The sequence below is a fragment of the Pleuronectes platessa genome, chromosome 24 (assembly GCF_947347685.1).
Source record: "Pleuronectes platessa chromosome 24, fPlePla1.1, whole genome shotgun sequence".
NCBI classification, from domain to species: domain Eukaryota; kingdom Metazoa; phylum Chordata; class Actinopteri; order Pleuronectiformes; family Pleuronectidae; genus Pleuronectes; species Pleuronectes platessa.
The window spans coordinates 1,886,058-1,907,368 of NC_070649.1; the positions used below are offsets into that span (position 1 = coordinate 1,886,058).

The 21,311-nt window shown below is 46.2% G+C and overlaps 1 protein-coding gene across 1 annotated transcript in view; it reads right to left on the minus strand.

The window, feature by feature from the left end:
• The window catches only part of ahr2 (aryl hydrocarbon receptor 2), a 48,079-nt gene that overhangs the window by 20,183 nt on the left and 6,585 nt on the right, over positions 1–21,311 (minus strand). The window contains exon 2 of the mRNA XM_053417388.1: positions 19,361–19,548. Within this exon, the coding sequence (XP_053273363.1) occupies positions 19,361–19,548 (188 nt within the window). The remainder of the gene's footprint in view (positions 1–19,360; positions 19,549–21,311) is intronic.

Below are 21,311 nucleotides of genomic sequence, written 5' to 3' on the forward strand. Positions count from 1 at the left end.
CTAGACCTCATCCTTCTGAAGCCTCCCTCACATCTCACCTGTCAATCATCACAGAGCTCCACAGCTTTTTATATTTAAAGATAGTGTTTTAATAATCAAAAGAATTGGCTGTTGATTTAAGAATGAACTCTTTCTCAAATATACATATATAGTTTTTTGTGATATGCGCCCCCTGGTGATTCAGTGTATGTCTAGATCCCTGATTCACTTCAGAGAGAAGATATGAATATGAGCGTTTCTCCCTTTATATGGAAACTTAATGTCTTTCTTCATAAATGCAGATTTTTCCAAAAGGTCTTTACGCCTCTTTTCCCTTACAATAAAGATTCAGACTGAACTGGAACCATCAACCTGTTGTGTCGATTGTCGATCACAGTGAAGCCTCGGGGACACACAGACACACACAGACACACACAGAGCTGCAGTACATGTGAGGAGACTCTCAGAGTTACACATGTGAATGCAGACAAACCGGCCGGGTGGGTTTGTTCCAGCACGTCTGCAGGAATGTTACTCCAGTCAAAGTAAAAGTACTCACTGACTCAGTACTACACTAACTATTGATGCCATCACTCCAAGGTCAGGCCAAGGTCCAAACCTGCCAATGAGCAAGGCAGCAACTATTTGTTCAGTGTTAATTCTCTCTTAGATGTAAATTGAGTCACTCAGCTCATTATTCATTCACTTAATCTTTCTTTTTCAGAGCTTGTTAGTTTCTTTACATGTTGTATCTTTGAAAAGTGTAAAATATCCAGTTTAATTGTCTTAAAGTTGCACTAATCATTGTATTAGTCTATTAGGGCATCGTATACAACGTGTTTTGTAATTTCTTATTCCGTCTCTTCAAGAATCTAATTCCAAGGAACAGTTTGAAAGTAAAGTGACGGGCGATGAACTGTGTGAACTCCGATCCGACTCTAACCGGCCTCTGAAGAGCAAAGACACTTTTTCTGTCGACATCAAAGTGAAACCCCAAACACCCTGAAGCTCCTCACTGCAGCAGCTTCGCTCACAAGACAGAACCAGAGCTTTCCTTTAATTATTATTGAGCAACGCACATTGGGAATTCATTTTCTTTTCCTAAATAGATTTATAGTGTTTTGGAATGAAACTCTTCCAATGTAAACTCTGGCTCGGCCTCTTCACGGAGCTCTCCCAACCTAAACAGAGCAAAGTGGGACCGGAGGCGAGCCGCTCGTCCCCAGACGCAGTGGCAGAGCCTCTGGATGGCATCAGAGCAGAATCAGGCCCAGGAATTCACCAGCCGAGCGTGACTGTGTGCCTGTGCGGTCAGTAAACACTGCTGGTTGAGGAGGAGAGGGGCCTGCATGTTGGCCGGATGGCATGGGAACGTTGGAGGAAAGTTTGTTTTCCATCAGCGAGTCTCAGACTCTGGAGATCTGTCGAGGATTCGCTCCGTACGTGAAGGACCACGTCACCGACTCCAGGAACCTCAGTGGAAAGAAGTCTCTTCACCGGCATGTCCATCAAGCTGTTTGTGACTCTGATGCATCACAGTCCAAGATAAATGTGCTCAGCTCACATCACACGAGACAAATCACTTTGCATTGTCCCTTAATGTGACAAAACACACAACAGCAGCAAATCCTTAACCCTTTGAATTGTTGAGTCGGTCTGAAGTTCAGCGTGTGCGTGGTTTGTCTGTGAAGAGGGCGGAGCCATCATCCCCCTGTGGTTTGTCTGTGAAGAGGGCGGAGCCATCGTCTCCCTGGGGTTTGTCTGTGAAGAGGGCGGAGCCATCGTCCTCCTGACACGCCATGAGAGGAGTGACTGATTTCTGATTTGTATGTAAATCATCGGAGAGTCTGAACCAAGCCTCATGTGTTTGTTCCAATCCTGCCATCCTGGAGCTCCTCCTCTTCCTCCTCCTCTTCCTCCTCCTCCTCCTCCAGCAGTTTGTCTCTCAGCTGTTTCTGCTGCTTTCACTGCGTCTGCCTTCATTCATGTGAATTCACCCTCTGGCTCTGTTTTCCTTCAGCCTACCACACACACTTCTCTCTCTCTCTGTCTCTCTGTCTTTCTCGTGTTTATCCATGTCTGCTTGAGGTTTGGAAATCACTATTAACTGTGACTTGAAATACAAATTCTCAATATCAAGTTGATTATTGACACTTTTAACAGTTTGGCTTGTGACTAACTTAAAATCAAACTTATCATTCCATCGTGTCCTCCACATCCGGATGCACGGTTCCTCACGTGAATCGGTGAATCTGCGTGTGTTTGGTTTAGTTTCTGGGCGACACCTCGCGACACATGAGCCACAAATCTAATATGAGACACCGGATCAGTTGGTCTGAGCCGGGGAATCTCTCACCTTCCCCTCCAGCGCGGCCCGGCAGGGCGACAGGTTTTATTTGTCGATCCCGACAGGCTCTTAAAAATACACAACACATGGCTAAAAATATTTCTGTCGGAGCGGACTGCCGCACACACGGACGCTGCCGGCTTCGAGAGCTCCGTCAGCTGCTGCTACATGAAGCCCAACAGGAAACACATGATAAGCTACCTTTAAACAGTCGGGGGGGGGGGATTGCTTCATGTGTGTAATTGCCCTGCAGCTTGTGTGCATGTACACAGCTGCTCGCTCCACGGTTTATTGTTGGTGAGTTAAGGTCACTTTGACTAATTCCTGATTGAAGCCAGACTTTTCCTCTGCTGCTGCAAAGAAAAAACACCTGTGGCAGGTTTGAGATCAGTGTCCGAGCTGATGAAGACAGTTTATCTGATCCTTTAAAACAGGGGGAGGGTTCGAGAGGCCCTGTCCACACTCATCTGGAGATTTAACAAAGTGTAGTTCTGAAGTTGAGCCTCTCGTTCACACGCAAAGTCCCTAAAACTCAGATTCTTCTGTAAACGATGATATTTGAGAGGAAACAAAAGATTTGGATTTAAGCTTATTTTCTGTCTTCAAGCTCCAAATATTTGTTTGGATCTTTATTTACTTTTTATTCATAGCAAAGTTAATGATTAAACTGTAAAATAAAAAGCGTTGATTATATTTTAGTTATCTTAGAAATCATTGCTAATTATTTAATACTTTAAATCTGCATCAGCTCCCTGAAGCTCCAGGTTTTGCTTGTTTGCTTCACATCAGCATGTTAATGTGTTAATGACCAAATTTGCATCTGTGGCAAATTCCAGCTCCAAGACAACATGTGGTTTTTGTTCAAACGTGGATAAAAACAGAATTTAAAAAACAGATCTGAAGCTCCTTGTGAGTTTTGTCCCCGATCGTGTTCTACTATTGATTTAATCATCTAAACTCAAGCTCTTATTTTTCTGCCGTGTCACAACTGAAACAGAATCTCTGACCCCAGATGAGTTTCACATGTGTCAGAGTTGTGTGTGTGTCCTGCAGGGCCGTGAGGGGGTTAAACCCTCCGCGGTGTGTAGAGTGATTACACAGACCCAGTCATTGTTTTGGTGTTTGGGCCCAACAGCGAGGACGGCCATGTTTGTGGACATGTCTGAACCAGCTGGAGGGAGGCGCCGGCTCCTCTTTCATCTGCACCGGTGAGGTATGTAAACACGAGGAGCAGCGCCGCACACAATCTACCTGGACGTGTAAAGACACAGGGCCGACCGATCCATTGTATATTTCATTATTGATTGAATTGAAAGAATTTCCTCGTCACGTTTGATACACCGGGTTTCTGCAGAGGGATGTGGAGCCACATCAGTGCCAGGAGATGGATGCATGGATTATTCAAGCATGAAAGAGTAAAAAACTGATTATTAAATTAAAAACTACAGGACAGATTTGCATAAACCTTGGTGGAAGGATGTGGTACAAGTCAGAGAAGAAGCATTTTGTGTGTGTGGATCCGGACTAAAGACCAAATTAAACTTTTGAATAAAGCCTCTGCATAAAACAAGAAATACAGATTAAACAACTTTTTTGTTTTTGCACAAATAATCCAAGTATGCACATTTCCACTTATGAAACCTCTGAGTTTCAGGTGAATTGAACTCATGCAACATAATGACTTCATGTGTGAGACGGTGCCTCTCTTCTTGTCGTGATAAAGTTTGCAGCACTTGAATAATGGTAGGTTTGATTAGTGGCTTTTCAGAAATCAATCATTTCACTGCGTTAACAGTTTCTTTCCATTAATTCTAATCCCCTGATGTCACGTGTTGATCGTATGTGTCATGGTGAATCCTGCAGCAACACGCCAACACCTACAGCCGGGGTTGTTGACTACATACTGTCTCACACACACACACACACACCCACACACACACACACACACACCCACACACACCCTACAGCTGCCACACTAATACCTGCGAGAGAGGTTTCAATTTCCTGCCGGAGCATTTGGATCAAGCGGCTTCAGAAGTATGCAAACACACACACACATTTGTCACCAGGGAACTCAGCGGCAACAGCTGGTGCGTTACAGTCAAGGCCGGCGACTGCTGGTGTCACCACTGAGTTGCTGGTGTCACCACAGAGCTGCTGGTGTCACCACGGAGCTGCTGGTGTCACCAGGGAGGTGCCGGTGTCACCACGGAGCTGCTGGTGACACCACGGAGTTACTGGTGTCACCACGGAGCTGCTGGTGTCACCACTGAGTTGCTGGTGTCACCAGGGAGCCGCTGGTGTCACCACGGAGCCGCTGGTGTCACCACTGAGTTGCTGGTGTCACCACTGAGTTGCTGGTGTCACCAGGGAGCTGCTGGTGTCACCACTGAGTTGCTGGTGTCACCAGGGAGCCGCTGGTGTCACCACGGAGCTGCTGGTGTCACCACTGAGTTGCTGGTGTCACCAGGGAGCTGCTGGTGTCACCAGGGAGGTGCTGGTGTCACCAGGGAGCTGCTTGTGAAACCACGGAGCTTCTGGTGTCACCACTGAGCTGCTGGTGTCACCTCCAAATCCGTTTGTCCTTTCAGCCTCGTTAATATCGTTTCTAGAGTTTGGTTCATGTCCCATAGCAAACCAGGGGTTAAGTGACTGAACTCAGACTTGATTGATCAGGGAGACACTGCGTCCAATTAGTAATCAATTACCTGTACCCATGCCACCAATTGTCCAATTAGTAATAAATAACTTGAAGCCATTGCATTTTTTTCCTTGAGACAGTTTTCTGCTTTTCTTTGTTCTACATGGTTGGAACGAGACATTTAAAGACGTGGCCTCAGACTTCAGGAGAGAGACAGAGCCTAATTTGATCAGGACAGACGAACACCATCCTCCTGGGAGCACTGGGGCTCTTTTATAGACCGTGACACCCGCTCCTATTCAGCGACGCTGCTGCTTAGTTTCCAGTGAGCTAATCTAAACCAATGACACTGCAGCTGAGCAATGTCCACGGTCATCAGGAGCATCGCCGGGTTGTTATGTTAATGAGGAACTGAAAACATTTAGTCATGGACGAGGCTGAAAACGCTTCAAAAAACACAAAAGAAGTAAAAACAGATTTGGTTCAAAGTAAAAGTCGTGAGCTGGAGTTTGAGCGCTGCCGGCTGCGAGTTGTGAAACTGCATGATGTCAAACATCTCTGTGGAGATTTCACAAGACGTCTTCCTTTGTGTGGATTCACATGAAAGAGACACTGAGTCGTTCTCGTGGTGTCTCACACCTCTCGGCTCCGGGGAGACAGTTACTTTCTGATTGTGTGTAGTTTTGGTTTCTGGCGTCCGATCACAGTCGGTGACCAGACGCAGAAACACGAGGAAACCAACAAGACACAGGAAGGAAAGGAAAAGTTCAGATGGTTTTTTACTTTAAACCATCGAGTCTTCTTTAGTGTTGCACATCTCTATCAATTACACATCTTCAATGTCAGAGATTAAAAATATTCCCAGAAACGACAGCTGGGAAAGATACGGCGGGGGGGAGGGGGGAGGGGGGGAGGAGGGAGATCTGTTACAACAGGCTTTTTTTTCTTCAAGTGTTTCCAAAGAAAAGAGAAGAAGCAGAAAATAAACAGATGAGAAGCGCAGACGATAGCAGCAGCGATGCAAACTGCTGATTACATTAACGCGGCTCATGCTGGTGTCACCGTGCCTCCAGCAGATCACATTTCCTGCTGCTGTCGCTCACATTCATTCGTACGTGTTGAAAAGCTAAAATGAGCCGTGGGACGATGAGTGAGCAACACAGAGCTGATGAGTGTCTCCCAGTCTGACTTGTTTCTGGTGGGTTGACTGCAGAACCTGGTTAGACGCTGAGTTTCACATCTGGAAACGCTTGAGCTGGAAATGTACATAAGTGCACGTGTAAAAAAAAAAAGAAAAGTCTCCGGCTGAGTGAAACACAGACGCAGCGTCCTGTTGACTTTACTGGATCAGGACTGTGTTATTTTTATTTAGCCAAATTCTAATCGGGTTATTTTTAGTCAGAGATTTAGACCACGTGACACATTATCATAGATCTATGAGTTATAGTAATTACAGAAGAAATCCCATCAGGCTCTAGGGTCAGTGTAACGTTGGCGTAGAATAAAGACCTAAATTCTGGTGATATTTATGAATTGATTCTAATATGCTCGACTATTACAAAAGAAATAGTTAAATAACCATCTGCCACTCATCCTTCCTAACCCTCTAAAGACAATTCACTGATATTCTGCTCCTGCAGCAACAAACCATGAATATTTAATCCGCTGCTCGATCACTTGGGTTTCTCTTGTTTTTCTCCGGCCGGCTGGAATCTATAATTTGAGATTAGTTGTCGGTGCAGGTATCGAGTGCTGTTGAACGGCAGCTCGAGTTCCCACTGCACCAGAGTGTCTCTTGGCAGCTCCTTGATTCCTTAATGACCTGCACATAGTTGCCTCGGTGCCTGTGTAAACTCTCATTCATGGGGAGGAGGGGCGGGGCCCAGAGGCTGCCAGTAATTTTCCATAATAAAGATCCGACCCAACGCACTTCCCTGTTATTAGGAACAACAGGGCCGCTGCAGCTCCAGACGTGCAGCGTGTGCAGGGAGACTCTCTAGGTCCTGGCTCCTGATTGGCTGCGTAACGAGCAGGAGAGATAGCTGAGTGATGGATCACTCCACACAGTTTCAAACGGACTGTGTGTGTGTTAGGGGGGGAGCGGATGCAACAGGTGGACGGAGCGACCACGGAGCAGATCAGCGGCCGGCGGCTCCTGCACGTGGTGCCGCAGGATTTACAGCCGCCGAGAGACTCGAGCGCAAAAGAACCAAAAACACAGAGCGGAAAAACAGGTGGCGAGAGCCGACAGCTGCAGGAATCAAGACTCTGAGGAGCAAGAGCCCGATTCTCCGGCCCCGTGTCGTCCTGTGCTCGCTGAATAAAGTCTCCAGCGTTTCATAATTGATCTGCAAGTAGGTGGAGAGCAAGCAGTGAAGAGATAAGGTCACTAAACATGCAGATCTCAACACGTTCAAGCTTCTCACACTAGAAAATAATCACGACAAATAGAATATCCAGAGGGAATCAACACTTTTCTAACTTGAGTCTTATATTTTCATAGATTAGAGCATTTACCAGAGTCCAAGCTACAGTCTTCCTGGACAACTGGACACAGGACTCAGAAAACGCAGCTGAAAAGCCTCAACTCAACTCGAAGGAAAAACATGTTATGCGTTGAAATCAAAGAATGTGCAGTTGTGAGTCCTCGTCACGTGTGTGTGTGTGTGTGTGGAGCAAAGAGGGATTTTTCCTTTGGTTTGGAGGCTCGTTGGAGGCTTCAAGTGGTAAAAGTATCTGATTCTCAAGGAGGAAAAGTCCAGAAACAAGAGAACAGTCAGACGGAGTAAACACACTTTGATGTCACGGATCTCTTTAATCATATTTTCATCCCTGGAGTTTTTCTTGGGACCCATTTATTGGCTCTCCGCTCCCATGCTGCAAATCTTTGCCCCGGCTTCATTCCAGGTTATCCAGTTACATTCAGGGACAACAGCTGGTGGAAGAAACACTCGGAGGAAACCGATTTTCACACATTCAGAGCGAATGAAAGCTTTTACATGATCACTTAAACTTTCTTCCTGGAGTCTTATGGAGACAAGTTTTCAGAAGACGAGCACAAAGAGCACGAAGGCTTCCTCCATTTCCAAATCCAACATGAGACATAAAAGAGTCTTCAGGCTGCGCAGCAACATACCTGTTAATGAGCCTCACTAGGAAACATGATATTTGACAGGATAAATCACATGAGGAGGTTTCGTGGAGCACAATAATCACTAAAATCGCTTCAAGATGGAGCAGTGAAATAAAAGAACTACACCAACATCGTCCAGAAGACAGTGAGTATAAACCCATCGGATTAAAGATCCTTTTTAATTCAAAACATTTGAGGTAAACAAAGAGATGTTCTGGCTATAACGGCTCAACGAGCGTCCAGCAGAGAAGAACCCAGATCGATCAGAAGTTCCCCGTTTCTGCACAAACTGTCACCGTGTTAATTATGGTCATTGTTCCACGGCGTCTCCGACAAATCAGACGGCTTGGCTGGAGCCCCCCCGCTCCGTATCAGGGACGTTCACAGCTCGGCAATTATCCAATGAAAGGAGAGGCTAATTCTGAGCGACACATTTGGGTCGATAAAGAGGAAGTGGAGTCAGGAAGCAGCTTGTTCCTCTGAGGAAAATGAGATCATGACGGTTCGGTAACTGTATCCTGACTCTGGAAATATCTGAACCTCCACACTCTCGTAAAAAAAAGGGGTCCTGGGTAAAAACATGACCCTTTGAGAAGCTCTGAGGAGCCACCACACAGCTTCTCCTCCTTCTACACAACTGGAACTATCAGAAAACCGCCAAAATACGTAATGATTCACCAAACATGTGGTCGCAAGAGCTTTTTATTTTTAACTAACATGAGATTATGCTCATGTCCTGGAGAATCTTCAAACGCTTCATATTTCTAAACTCTAAATACTTGAGAAGCCTCAATTTGTGGATGAAGATTGTGATTTTAAAGAAAAACGATATTGAAATCCAGCTCGGGTGTTAGCCTGTATGCTAATGTTAAATTAAATCTCATTTAAATCAGATTCACGCAAACAGCACAGATTTTCTACCGTTAATGAAACTGTTCTTACAGAATCAACTTCAATTTTTTTTGTGGCTTGAGATTCACTTAACAGTAGAAAGAGCTGGAATTGCCCTTTAAAACCACTGTCAGCTTCCTGTAACTTACTGCAGGGGCTTCTGGGTAAAAGGTCAGCCTCATCTTTGACCTGCAGCTGCTTGTCACTGTGGACGGTTTTCTTTATTATTCAGTCATGCAATAACATGCAATAGTATATAAAAAAATCCACTGGGACGTGCACAAGCTGCTGCTTTTCACTGATCTTTGATTGGAAATAGATCCTGCAGATTCCCTGTTATCCTGAATGTTTAGATTTTTAAACGTCCTTTTCTAATCATGTTCTTTTCTGTCCCTGCGTGCTCTCAGCAGAATCGCAACCGAGATTCAAGACAAGCCACAAAGCGCAGAGCACAGCGCGTCCTGTACTTCTTCTTTAAATAACAACGTCTATCTCTCGAGCGCGTCCGAGCCGCCGCTCAGCCCTGTTTGGCCCCAGGGCCGTGGCTGGAGCAGAGGTTAGCAGACACCTTTCACTCCACCGCCACTTCGCCCCGGGCGCTTCCTCCCGCCCTGACTTCCTCTGACAAACATAACTTCCTATAAGACACAGAGGAGAGATTAGTCAACGTGTTTTACAGGTTTCCCCTGATTAACTGACAAGCACGTGGAGCTCGGCGGCGAGTTCCAGGCAGAGCGGCACGTCGGGCCGAGCTGAGATTAATCTGCACTGATCTGCCCCACGCTGCTTTTCATTAAACCTTCACTTCCCCTGCTGCTTCACTTTCTGGAGTCTCTCTCCGTCATTCATGTCGACTCAGTGTCCTCTGAGCGAGGGGACAGAAAAGCTCTGCAGGTTTCATATCTGTGGACGTGTTAGCTGACGGGTGCTCTGTGGTTTGGAGTTTAATAATCTAAAGAGATGACTCATCATGGGTAAACAGCTCAAAACAACTCTGTGAACTTTACTTTAGGTCAAAGCTGCAGAGAAAAGTCGACATGACCTTTAAAGACTGCATTTATCATTTTCCAACTTTGATCCCATGTTAAAAAAGCTTGTATTCATTCACAATTTGGTGCATTGATGTCTTATTCCCTTTATATATTAACTAAAAGCTTACCACGCTTTTCACAGCTCTTTGTTTGGGCGGTTTGTGCTTGGTTGGCAGTGACGGTTGAGCAGGACGGACGATGCAAATCATTTTTATAGTGGAGATAAAAATCGGGCTCAGTAGTAACATCTCCCCTGGAACGGACAACAGAGACAGAGACATGACGACCAACTGCAACTGCTCCATAGAAGCAGATGTGTCAGGTGCTGGGATTTGTGGGTAAAACAGTGTGAGTAAGGCTTTAGTCACCGATGGGGAGCGGACGGATGAAAGAGACGGAGGTCGTTTGATTGTTCTCCAGCTTTATGATTGTTCTCTGCAGGAGGAATAGAGCTCAGCACAGAAACAACATCGTGGCACGACAACAAAGCCCGCCCACCACAACGTGTGATGTCACTGACTGGGAGGACGCTGTGATGAAGAGTCATGCGTGTTTGATCCATGTGGATCGTGGAGAGAAACACATGTGTACCAGAATCCCTCTGGTTTATACTATCTGTATATTGATTTCCCTAGATAAAACTACATCGTCATGAAATAAAAGTATTTTAATTCCTCAAAGTTTTCAGTGAATGTCCTAAAAGAAAGAAAAGAAAACTACAAATTTAAAAGATATGATAAGATAAAATAACGTAGATAAAACAGAAATGAGTGCATGAGGCAGCAGCAGCAAGTTTCTACACACACACAGACACACACACACTGTGGTCTTCCCCAGATGCCTGGGCAGGTTTCTACACGAGCGTCTGTCTGCTGTGTTTTGACTGCGACCCAGCCGACGGTCTGCAGGTCTGATGTTATCACCCTGGACCCACTGAGACACACAGGACTCCTTCCAGACCCTCTCCAGATCATATTCCAGGAATCAGACCACAAACAAACGTTTTTCTTCTCTGGTGCATCATGATCTCATTCGTGACCTTTGACTGCACTGACACATCGGCTGCATGAAGACTTCCTTCAACGTTTACACAAGTCTCGGGTATTTAAAATGGTTCCCATGTTCTCTCCCTCCTCTTGTCTTGTTTTCTGTTTGATTCTGTGTCGACAGAACCGGTTTGTGGCAGCGTTTGTAAAGGTCTCTCTGTTGGACTTTGTCTCTCCTGCCAATACAAATATTGATGCTCATACTTCACTGACACAACCCAGTTCTTTATCTCCTGCTCTCAACCCCTTCACCCTTCACTGAACAAGCTGTTTATCCTTTCCCAGAAAACAATGAATGAAGCTAGTGAATAACATCTTTGCAGAAAGCGGAAATACTTTTAAAAGTGTGTAACAACAAATCTAATCGGAAAATCTGTGACAGAGTAGGAGCAATAAAACGAATCATATTTAAAAGTTTAACAGGAGGAAAATTAATCTTCAAAGTCCCAAATATTCCAGGAGACCAGAAACCTGCAGAAAACCTGGGTTTTGAGATGAAAGTATAAAAAAAATTCTCGCACCCTGACCAAAATCTGCCTTGCAAAACAAGCAGCAGTGCTTCACTCAGCCTCATTCAGCCTCATTCAGCCTCACCCGGCTTCACTCAGCTTCACTCGGCTTCACTCAGCTTCACTCGGCTTCACTCAGCTTCACTCGGCTTCACTCAGCCTCACTCAGCTTCACTCAACTTCACTCAGCCTCACTCAACCTCACTCAGCTTCACTCAGCTTCACTCGGCCTAACTCAACTTCACTCAACTTCACTCGGCCTCACTCGGCCTCATTCGGCTTCACTCGGCCTCACTCGGCTTCACTCGGCTTCACGCGGCTTCACGCGGCCTCACTCGGCCTCACCCGGCTTCACCCGGCCTCACCCGGCTTCACTCGGCCTCACTCAACCTCACTCGGCTTCACTCGGCCTCACTCAACCTCACTCGGCCTCACTCGGCCTCACGCGGCCTCACTCGGCTTCACCCGGCTTCACCCGGCTTCACCCGGCTTCACTCAACCTCACTCAACCTCACTCGGCTTCACTCGGCCTCGCTCGGCTTCACTCGGCCTCACTCGGCCTCACTCGGCCTCACTCGGCTTCACGCGGCTTCACGCGGCTTCACTCGGCCTCACTCGGCCTCACTCGGCCTCACCCGGCTTCACCCGGCTTCACCCGGCTTCACCCGGCCTCACCCGGCTTCACCCGGCTTCACTCAGCCTCACTCAACCTCACTCAACCTCACTTGGCTTCACTCGGCCTCACTCAACCTCACTTGGCCTCACTCAACCTCACTTGGCTTCGTTCGGCCTCACTCGGCCTCACTCGGCCTCACTCGGCTTCACGCGGCCTCACTCGGCTTCACGCGGCCTCACGCGGCTTCACGCGGCCTCACGCGGCTTCACTCGGCCTCACCCGGCTTCACCCGGCTTCACCCGGCTTCACGCGGCTTCACGCGGCTTCACGCGGCCTCACCCGGCCTCACCCGGCCTCACCCGGCTTCACCCGGCTTCACCCGGCTTCACCCGGCTTCACTCAGCCTCACTCAGCCTCACTCAGCCTCACTCAACCTCACTCGGCTTCACTCGGCCTCACTCAGCCTCGCTCAGCTTCACTCAGATTCACTCGGCCTCACTCAGATTCACTCGGCTTCACTCAGCCTCACTCAACCTCACTTGGCTTCACTCGGCCTCACTCAGCCTCGCTCAGCTTCACTCAGATTCACTCGGCCTCACTCAGATTCACTCGGCTTCACTCAGCCTCACTCAGCCTCACTCGGCTTCTCTCAGCCTCACTCGGCTTCACTCAGATTCACTCGGCCTCACTCAGATTCACTCGGCCTCACTCAGATTCACTCGGCCTCACTCAGCTTCACTCGGCTTCACTCAGCTTCACTCGGCCTCACTCAGCTTCACTCGGCTTCACTCAGCTTCACTCGGCCTCACTCAGATTCACTCGGCCTCACTCAGCTTCACTCGGCCTCAGGACGAAGCAGGTCCGAGCAGACGCCGTTAAACCAGCATCTGTTTCCTGACAGCGGCTCAGGACTCCTGCCAAACAGTGAATCTGCAGCAGGACTTGCTTTGTGTTTTAGAGGTGAGTTGCTGATATGTTACGTTTATTTTTGTGTGTGTGTGTGTGTGTATGGTGTGTATGTGTGTGTGTGTGTGTGTGTGTGTGTGTGTGTGTGTGTGTGTGTGTGTGTATGGTGTGTGTTTCATGTCATTGCACAGTGTCGGTGTGTGTGAAACCTCGGCAACGACCACAACACTGGTTTCTGTCTGTCGACGCCTCGGAGCAGCCTGCCAGGCAAACGGCAGGAAAAAGCAGAAGAGGGGAGAAGTGGACACTCCCTCGATTCTTACAGAACTAGAGTTTCACTCACAGTCTAGAAAACTTAGAGCACTCAACCTCCACTTACTGGCTTCTTCTGGAGCTCCTGACCAGATTAAATTGAGGAGCAGTCAAACCAAAGTGCCTGGAGATGTTTTCTTAGCTGTTGTTTAAAAGCACTACAGTATCTCTGACAGCACGGTGACCCTTGACCTTCAACCCCCTCCTCCTTCCTCGGCCATGAGACTGGCCCGAGGTCGGGCTGGGGGTTTGGTGGGGGGGGGGTCACGGGGTTCAGATAGAGGAAGCTCGACGACCTCCAGTCGGTTGTATCTGCTGGGAATAGAGAGCGCAGCCTGAAACCGTCCGCTGGAAACACATCTGGAAAATACATGGAGGGGGAGGGGGGTAGAGTTTGTGTGTGTGTGTGTGTGTGTGTGTGTGTGTGTGTGTGTGTGTGTGTGTTTCTCGAGGCCCAGCAGAGGAGAGGGAAGTTCAGCCGAGCTATTATAAGACCACAAATTACGGCTCTCCGCAGCCAGAAATCTCCTCTGCTGGGGCCTCATCAGACTTCACTCCAAAAACCAAACACATCCACTCTGTAAAAATGTGGAAACCTCAGATCCGTACACTGTGGATTTCAAGAGGACCTTCATCACAGAGCACTGATCTGTGGGCAAATACTTCAGTGACACACACGGACAGAAGGAACAAAAGATTCTCAATAAACCTTATTTGCCTGAAACCGTTCAACATCGGGCTTTTGTTATTTTTTGACATTGTCGTAAAAGGTTGTTTTTTACTAATTTCTGGTGAAATATCACCCGGCACTTTCAGTTTTACTTCTTTGTAGTTGTTTTTTTATAGACATTTTGCAAGATTTCCATCTCTTTTCAATCATTTAGCATCTATTTGAGGCAGATGTGCAGCTCTTTGCAGTTGTTTTGCAATTGTCTTGTGTCATTTTGCAGCAGTTTTGTGTCTTTATGAGGCAATTTAGCCTTTTTGAGGCCATTTTACATTTATTTGAAGTCGATTGGTTTCTTTTCAGGTGTTTTTCGTCCCTTTCAGTTTATTTAGGCCAACGATCATTTTCACAGTTGAAGCGAAGCAAAGAAAGCGTCTGAGACACAGACGCTGACAAACAGAGCCGTGTCTGAACATGAGGGAGGTCTGGTTCAGAAAACGTTCAGAGCGTTAAACAATGCCCCTGTTGTGCGCGTCGGCCATGGGATCAAACCTCCGGGCGTTTCCCAGTGGCCTCTCCGCCCCATCCTGCGGCTCGGCCCCGGGGTAAGAGACAGGGACGAGAGGACGGACACAGAGCAGTCCTTTCTCATCCACTTCCTGCCGCTCCAACGTGCCGGCCTTCCCATGAGCCTTTACACTCCCGGGTCGTCTTTGTTCGCTGACAGGCATGCTGGGAAATTCTCCATCGCACAGACTCTGACTCGTCACAATGAGGGATTCACCGAGGCCGCAGACGCTCAGTCAGTCTGTTCCTCTGGATCTGTGAATGTCATTATTTCTCTTTGAGCAGACACATGAAGTCACTCCTCGTCTGCGGGTTAATGACCAAAATGACCCATAATGCAACAGGCAAACCAAATAGAAGCGCTGCACAAGTGGGTTGTTTACATTTAATCAAAAAATAGCAAAACTCAAACATTGAGAGCTCAAGTATTTCAAACATCTTAATTCAGATGTTTACTACCTTTAAAAAAGCTCTTGAGCAGCTGAGCTGGAAGTGAACCTATGAAACCGATCAATAATCTCTATTTAACAGTTTAATAGTCAGACTGAGCTGCCGTTTAGTTTCTGTCTGACACTGTTTTCAGATCCTGTGTCTGGAAGGAGGAATTGTATTGCTCTTAAGTAAATGTTTGTCCTGGGAATAGAGGGAATATCTTGATTTAATTTGTGGTCACTGTTCCGCTGCTGTTTTCTCTGACGCCTGCAGAGCACCGACTGGCTTGGGTGTTTTCCCCGCGTCGGGAAATCTATTTTAATTGCGATGTGGGCAGCGAGGCTCATTTATAGAAAAAGGCTGTGCAGCTTTAACACAAGTCACGTCGTCACTCACTCACCCCAGAGGTTTTCTGGCTGTTGCATCATCCGTGTCACATTATGAGTTACAAAGCCACAGTGGACGATTAAAACCAAATGATTTTCAGATCTTTTAAAAATCGCTTATCGCTTTAATCACATTAGCAAACATGTTTCAGGGCCACAATCAACCACAGCGGCTTCATATATCAATACATTTGTGTGGTTCGTTGATAAAAGCTTGTCTTTTTGGCAGAGATCCATCAAGACACTTCCACCTGCTGTGCTCTTAACCTCAAGGAAGCTCCTTGAATTGTTTATATTTATTCACGTCACTTAAATACAGACATCAGGTTTTCTCAGAGGCTGTGTTGTTCATCATGAGGGGAAACGTGCTGGAGAGACAGAGCAGATCTTCACGTCTGTGCTTTCTTTCTCAGCGACCGGCCTTTTTAAACCATTGTTTAGACCTTTTTAGAACTTAAAGCTATGAATCAACATCTAAATTCAGGGTTTGTCCACAAAAAGATGCTTATTTTCCCAGATGGCAAGAATGGAACAGCTCAGTCTGCGCTCTAAGAATATCGAAGCCACTTCCTGTCCTGTCGCTGCCCCGGCTCCCAACATGACCTCACAGAAGATCGGCCATGTTCTTTCAGTCCAAGTAAACACATATCTGCTGAGGATCTACAGACATCTCTCATAGACACAGACACACACGCAAACACACACACACACTCTTTAGTTTAAGAAGACGGCCTCATTTCAACCTTAATCCTCGAGCAGCTGCTTTGTATCAGATTTACCTTTTAAAACTTGTAAACTCCATTTTATGGACTTGCTTGTTCCTCGATGTCTTTTTATTTTGACTGTTTGCACGATTATTTCTAGGCTCCGTCCTCGTGCTTTTATCCCTCCACACTTTTAATAATCACCTTTCTTTGATGTCTCGTTTTTATTTGACAGTTAAAGCACTTTTATGTTTAGTGTAATAAAATCACTACGCTCTATTATCGCAATTAGAGCGAAGCAAAGACAGAGATCCACAGAGGAACAATCGGTCGTTATTATTATAACATTTATCTGGAGAACAGTATGGTTATTGACACTGTACTATCTATGAGTACTTCACGGTATATAAATATGACTCTAAAGGAAAAATACCCAGAGACATAGTTTACTGATAATAAACTACAGTTAAGGACGCTTCCTGGCTGATAATTTATTGATTTATTGATTTATTGATTTATTGATTTATTGATCCACCAATCTGCCGCCTGCCACTTGATATGCATACTCAGGTGTGTCAGAATAGACGGAGGCAAAAAGGTTGTTTTAGTTTTAGAGCTCAAAAGGTGTTTGAGAGTGGATGTAGCCTGGAGGTGGAGAAGCCGACCTGTCATTACACAAAACCTCAAAAGCCTCGGTAATGAGGACTTTGTTCAGACTTCACATCAGATGCAGATACTAACCTGCAGCACAATGGGCTTTCACTTCTGATGCATGCACTTTTAAAGGAACCTTTGAAGGACCAGGTCAGATTGGGGGAACTGTGTGTTGGAGGGTGTCATGAATGGATAGAGCCCTGAGTTGTCCTGCTGCAGACCTGCCGTGCAAACAAGCTGCCTCCCCCCCGCTGTAACAACACACTGGAGACCTGCAGCGTTTGTTTGAGCCGGGGGGGGGCGAGCCGAGCCGAGCCGAGCCGAGCCGCGAACCTCAGACGTCGGAGCCGAGGAGGAAAGGGCTGAACAGTCGGAGGAAAAGGGGCCCCGGGGTGCTGCAGGGGGCGCCACAGGAAACGGGTGTGGCTCGATGGGAGAGGTGACGGATCAGTGGCCAAGAGGCGGGCGTGTTTGTGTGTGTGTGATCTCAGAAGCTTTTATGAAGACTGGCACTTATTTTTGATCTCGTCCTTTTTGATAAATCTGTTCTCAACCTGTAATAACCTGCGGCGTGTGTGTTGCAATCAGAAAGCAAATGAGCGGCTACTGGGCGAGGGAGTTAGAAAATACAAAACACTGTCACATGCTGAGTTAGTTATTCTGTGCAGATCCAGGGGCGAACGTGCCAACAGGGATTTGGACTGTGGTTTGGATTATCACACAAAACGCTCCAGTACCTGTCAAAATAAAAGCACAAGCCCGGTGGGATGTTGACACAGGGAGGCAATTTATAAAGGATCAGGGATTAATCCGTTAATTCCTTTCTTTTGTTAATGGAATTTTTCTCTTTTATAATAGTCATTCTATTCACAACATTAAGATTTTTTTAATTTACAATAAGAGAACATGACTTTTCTTTTCAATCGATGACTATTTCTTCTCCCCTTCTTTCACAATAAAAGCCCTGGGGGAAGCTGCCACCTAACCTCATAAGGACACTGGTGAAAGTAACCAGACTCCCGGGCGCATCTGTTCAGTCGACACTCGGTGAACGACGCTGCCAAATAATTGATGGATCCGAAGCAACGCTCTCTGACGTCTGAACACAAACTGAGATCAGGGCTGAAAACTGAGATCAGGGCTGAAAACTGAAATCTAACTCTGCAACTCCAGAGAAGAAGAAACTGCTCAGTTCAACACATCAACAACTTTTCTCTGTTTTCATTCAGAATCCCATTTACCATCACTTCATCTATTGACTCTTCCCTCAGTGATGAGGTCAGCGCTCAACGTGCTCCATGACGTCAATTCAATCAAATCAATCAATCCATTGTTTAGTCTAAAAAATGTTTTTGTATAATGTAGAATAGAAAGCATGAAACTGGACAAACACTCCACCAGAGGGAAAGCTTCTGACCACCAGAATAACAGTGACAGCATTTTAAACTACAGCACAGAGCAGGTGCACACTCACATGTTTACACACACACACAAACACACACACACACGCACATGCACACACACACACACACACACACACACACACACACACACACACACACACACACACACACACACACACACACACACACACCCTGAGTCTTAACCCTCATAAAGCATAAAGAAATGCTCGCCTCCGCTTCACACCTCCTGTTGCTGAGGAGGACGGCTCCGAACACACACACACACTCACACACACACACACTCTCACACACACACACTCTCACACACACACACACACACACACACACACACACACACACACACACACACACACACACACACACACACACACACTGTGAATAGGAACCCCATCTTTCAGGCGTTCTGGATCTAATTGCTGTTATTTTCAAAAGCGGTCTCAGAACAATGTGAGGAAGCTGGATGGAAACTGGAATAACCTCCCAGCGCCATGTTCACAGAAATAGGGCAGAATTCGTTTTTTTTTTTTTTTTTAAATAACCTCCTGGTTCCCGGAGGAGAGATTTGTCTCTCTCTTTTTTTTTAAAGAACCTAGAAGTTTATTTATTTTTCAGGTAATTGTTAACAGAGATTTACATCAATACATTTGGAAAACAAACAGCTGGCTGGTTTTCTCCTTAGCCGTGTAATCTCTTTTCTTGCAAGTACAATAGAAGCTCTATTAAAAAGATAAAGACGGATTAATTAACCTACATTATCTGTAGTTAAAAGTATATTTATTCTAATCTGTTTCCACAAAATGCAGCATTTGTTGTATTAGGTTTGAGTTAAAGAGAAATGGAGCGAGTAAAAGTAAAGTGGAGAAAAGTTTGTATTGAGAATATTTTAAAAACGATTAAATGAATCAAGGAGAAAACGTGGCGAGAATCAAACAACCAACCCCACTGGGCTCATACTGGAGGGTATCGAGGCAGCAGCACTTTATCCCTGATACAAAATTAAACAAGTAGAGAAGAGTCGAGAGGCTTCAATGGAAGAATAAGTGATCAAATCAAAGTGATGCAGCCTGTGAGACAGGAGAAAACACATCCTCAGCTCCAAAGGTTCCCCCACTCACCATTGAAGAAGCTCTTGACCTTCAGGTAGCCGACGCTGAGGCGCAGGACGGACAGCTTGTCCAGCCGAGCCCTGACCTCCTCGGTGAAGGGCAGCAGGCTGGTGAGCTTGTCCAGCTCGCCGTTGAGCCGGTCCCGGTGGCGTTTGGACGGGTTGGACTTGATGCCATCGGGAGGTGGAGGTTTGGGGCTGCGGGGCAAAAGAAAAAGGATTTGACAACAAGAACAGAAGGTTCATTTAGGACATCAAAACAAACATCTACAAGAAAATAGAAGCGGTTTTGACTCTTTCTTTAAAAGGTCAGTTCCCCTTACAAGTCAGAGCTCGAGTTTGAGACTGAGAAAGGTCACGATGAGTGCAACCAATGAGCTGGAGGCTAAATGTGTTCTGTAAACTGACGTTTGTGTGCGTCAGTGTGCACACAGACAGCAGCTGGAAGACATTGAAATAACAAGCAAATAAAACAACAGAGAGACACATAAATAAATGTGCGTTTTAAATAAGGCTGAAGCTCACAATTATTCCATTTATCGATTATCATCTCATCTCATGAATTAAAATGATTCACAAACCCATGACTCAAAATCCAAAGGTCAGAAAGTTCCCAGAGTACAAACTGACATTCTGGATGAGTGTGTTCCACTTAACAAGATTTCAGATGAGATGAATTACCAAATCTTCACACCTGAGCATCTGGACACAATTAAGATTTAAAGAATGAATACATTTTTTTAATATTTGCTGCACAGCATTTAATAAGGAACGTGGATATTTCATGTTTGCACATTAAGTTAGGACAGAGGCGTAAGTGCCGGCCCTCTGTTATAGACATCCCTCTGTGAAAGAGCTTCTGGATGTTGGGGAGTAAAACGTTGAGATCAACAAACGAAGCCCCGCCCACCGGGACTCTCCAGAGGCGGAGCTGAGGGGGAGCTCCATCCGCTGTAAACATGGGAACCAGGTGAACGGCCTGAAGTCACCTGCTCAGGGACGTGTTGTCACCCGTGTGTCGAGAGAGAGAGAGAGAGAGAGAGAGAGAGAGAGAGAGAGAGAGAGAGAGAGAGAGAGAGAGAGAGACAGAGAGAGAGAGAGAGAGAGGGGAAATGGACAGTTTCCTTCCTGAATCAGATTTCCTTTCCACCATTTAAAAAAAATTACACAAAACACAAAACTGAAAGTTCAAAGACCAAGTTCATCTGCCTGCAACTTCCTGCTGACTTGAGACACAGCAAATGTTTTCAAGGGAACAAGATGGCGGCACTCGTATTCTCTCATTTGATATTTCAGATTCATTATTGGGGGAAGACGGAAGGAAACCAGCCAAAATAAATATATTCAGTTTACTGTACTTGATGAATAGAAAAATTAAAATACTGATCTGTGGTGGTGTGATGGTCTAGTGAAGCGGACAGACTGCTACATATTCAAATCCTGATTAAACTATAGAGGAATGCCTGACATAATAAACTCTATTCATAAACGCCTGATGACATCTTGCAGCTCCAGTCTACTCATATTGGTTTCCATATCTGCCTCGGTGCAGTGGCATGTGTTCTCCAAATAAATTCCTGACACCTTTTTGTTGTGTTAACCTGTGTAATGTGGTAAATAAACCGCGTGGTCGCTGAGGCTCCGGCTGCAGCTCGAGGCCGACGGGACAGATGAAGCTCGGCGGCAGGTCTGTGTCTGTAACTGAACTCCGGTGACCGGCGGTAAACCCAGCGGCTTCTCGTCTGTAACTCAAACCAGACCTCCGCTGCACAGAGGGGCTTTTCTTTTTTCCCACAGAAGGTGTGAGGCCGGCCCAGGAGATGCCGCTCGTTCGGGGTCAACCCGAGATCCATGGAGGTTTTCATACAGTCTGAGGGACCAGGGCTAGGTCGGCCATTGAGTTTAGAACTGTCAACCATTACATTTTCATGTATTGAATTCCTTATCAACTCAGAAATCCA